At 35.3% G+C, this 2,663-nt stretch overlaps 1 protein-coding gene across 1 annotated transcript; it reads right to left on the bottom strand.

The window, feature by feature from the left end:
- Positions 1–200: 200 nt before the first annotated feature.
- On the bottom strand, positions 201–1,715 carry LOC132045902 (putative UPF0481 protein At3g02645). The gene is made up of 2 exons (XM_059436472.1): positions 1,622–1,715; positions 201–998 (listed from the first exon to the last, which is right to left on the bottom strand). Exons 1-2 carry the CDS (start codon positions 1,685–1,687, stop codon positions 201–203), a joined length of 864 nt encoding a protein of 287 aa, XP_059292455.1. The 5' UTR covers positions 1,688–1,715.
- Between the last annotated feature and the right edge of the window lie 948 nt (positions 1,716–2,663).

The raw sequence follows: 2,663 nt of genomic DNA on the forward strand, positions 1-2,663 counted from the left end.
TTGCAATAATAATCAATCTATGGCAACAAAAATTTTTTATTGCCCAATATATTTTTTCTTGTAGTGTGCTTTTCTGCATTCTTCTTTATAATAGAAGTTATTTGAAACCGCGACCCCTTTCCCAATTTTGTTAAAGAAGCTAGCGACTTCTTTGTCCTCTTCTATCTCGTTCTTGATGATTCCTTTCTGGCGAAGTAAAGTCACATCTTTGTTTGAGTTGATAAGATAATCCATGAAAGTTGTATAATCACTGACATGACGTGTACTCCACGAAGTAAATGTTTGATATTTTTTTCATTACCTTCAGTCTCTAGAAAGGATGCATGGGTCATATTCAGTTTTCGAACAAGATAGAGCATCACTAACTTTGTGATTGATATTTCAACTTCCTTAGTCATGTCATGAAACTTGGTGAGGACAAAGAAAGGAAGTTGGTTTTTTACTAACAACAAGTCTCGCCATACTTGATTAGTTGTGCAACTTCTCTTGATAATCTTGTTTTCTCCTATTAGCTTCATTCCACAATGCTCTCGATTATATTCAACGACAAAACAACCATCGAGCAACAACATTTCTAAAAAATTTACAAGAATATTGTCAAGGTGCCCTATATCATCATAACACTTAAGTGCATCATCTTTTAGTTTAACCATTTCACTCATGCAACTTTGCACATCCAACCGCCCCCCCCCCCTTTTCCGCTTGAGAAACCGTCGTAGGTACCGCAACTTGTACTTTTCCATCGAGCCAAGTTCAAGATTGTATTTATGGTAAGGACCAATGGAGATCAATTTTTGCTTATAAGCGTTCGAATTTGATTCACTCAGCCCCACAGTCACTTTGAATATGGTAGTGGATTCGATAGACGAGTTGTCAAAATTCTCAAATCTTTTATCTAAGATTTGATTTACAGATTTATTTGTTTGCGATCCTGATGGATCTTGACCAATTGTTTCCTTTATCTCGATTAAATGATCCACTTTCCTCCTTTCATCTATCTGTAATAAACGAAAAGAGTCTTTTTTTTTTTTTTGGCAATATACCAATGTGTTTCAAGCTAAATTATAGAAAGTTTGGGGTTGAAACCGGTTGAAAAAGAAGTATAAGCGAAACTTCTTGAAAATAACACTACGAAGATATGGGAAATTTGTGGAGATTGAAAGTTGCAATTCTCGGAGATTTTAGCCTCTTCTAGCAATTACCAGAGGCTAAAACTTCTGGGAATTGCAACTTTTAACCTCCAGCAAATTACCTTTTTTTTTTTTTTTTTTTGTAGTGAACAGGATTGGAGAGATATATTTTATTTCCCTAGTATTGCATTGGTGAACGTGTTAAAAAAAAAAAAAAGACGAGGACCATGAGGCAGTTTAAAATTACATGGAAGAAAGTAGCTAGTCTAAAAATCCTACAATCTCTTGAAATTCATGCAGACGTAGTGAAAAATAGATATATTAATGAATTAAGTGTTCATATATCTTAAATCATATGAGTACGTTTCCTTTAGGTCTTATATATATGATCTATCTATTAATTTCCAAAAGAAAAGTAGGCTAACGAAATTCTTTAAAAAAAAAAAAAAAAAAAATTACAGAGGAAACTGTTTTTTATGGTGGAGAGAGACCTCATCTTTTTTAGTTTGAAGCAGCAGTGGAATTTGGTTATCTGGGGGACTCTTAAAGGGTGCCATCCCTCTCTGATAACTTTCTTGAACTATAATTCCTACAAAAGATAGATCTATCGGGTTAAAATGATACGGTATTAAATGAGTTCATCTTTATTAAGTAGATCAACGAACTCTGTTCAGATGTATACGGTGTATGAATATCATTTGTACAATAAGCATGCATGAATACATACGTAATGTGACTAACCATTTCAAATTTTTTGTCTTCCGATTGGTAGATTTCTAGACTAGCTTAAATTTGATCCTGACACCTGCTACAGCCTAACTTTGGTCATAATTTAGGCAAAATTTTCAAGCTTCTCCCAATTGTCTATCAAAATTATATAGAAATAGAATTTATCAATTAGTGGCCGTGTGGTGATTAGGTGGATTATCCAGATTTAAATTTTGGGATTAAATTTATCCCATGTTTAATTGGAGGTATTAACAAAAATTGGTTTTAAAATCAGGACTTTAACTTGGATAACTTATCTCATATAGAAGGTGGGACAAGTTATCCAAGATTTGGTCCTTATTTTAATCACAAGATTATAATCTTGAGATATTCTGGTTTGAAATTAAAAAAAAGAAAAAAAGAAAAGAAGAGATATTCTGGTTTTAATGTGATGCCCTTGACGGGAGGACAAACGTCTGAAGAGGCGATGCACATTATACCTAGGCAAATCTCATATCGGAATGAGAGAAGAAAGTTAGGGACCTAATAAGAATGAGTTCAGAATCAACTGCCGAGGCGTCTTTTTAGTTAAAATCCAAGGGATAAATCCCTGCGAGGTTGGGCCTAAAGCAGACAATATCTTAACAGTTGGACCTGGGCCGTTATAGATAGTATCAAAGCTGACTTTCGCACAGTACGACAATGGAGCAAACCTCAGCGAGTACACTTAGGCCCGAGGGCAGGGGAGGCCTGAGGGGAGGGGGGGTTAGTCCCGGGGGTGGGGTATGTTTCGCCCATGATGGAGGGTAAGCCTCAATGGTGAAA

This window comes from Lycium ferocissimum, unplaced genomic scaffold (assembly GCF_029784015.1).
Source record: "Lycium ferocissimum isolate CSIRO_LF1 unplaced genomic scaffold, AGI_CSIRO_Lferr_CH_V1 ctg8528, whole genome shotgun sequence".
NCBI lineage: Eukaryota > Viridiplantae > Streptophyta > Magnoliopsida > Solanales > Solanaceae > Lycium > Lycium ferocissimum.

Coding starts and splice junctions, on each gene's coding strand:
- LOC132045902 (XM_059436472.1), bottom strand. CDS start 1,687: ATGGCACCCTTTAAGAGTCCCCCAGATAACCAAATTCCACTGCTGCTT. Junction 999..1,621: donor TTCAAACTAAAAAAGATGAG/GTCTCTCTCCAC, acceptor CGTTTATTACAG/ATAGATGAAAGGAGGAAAGT.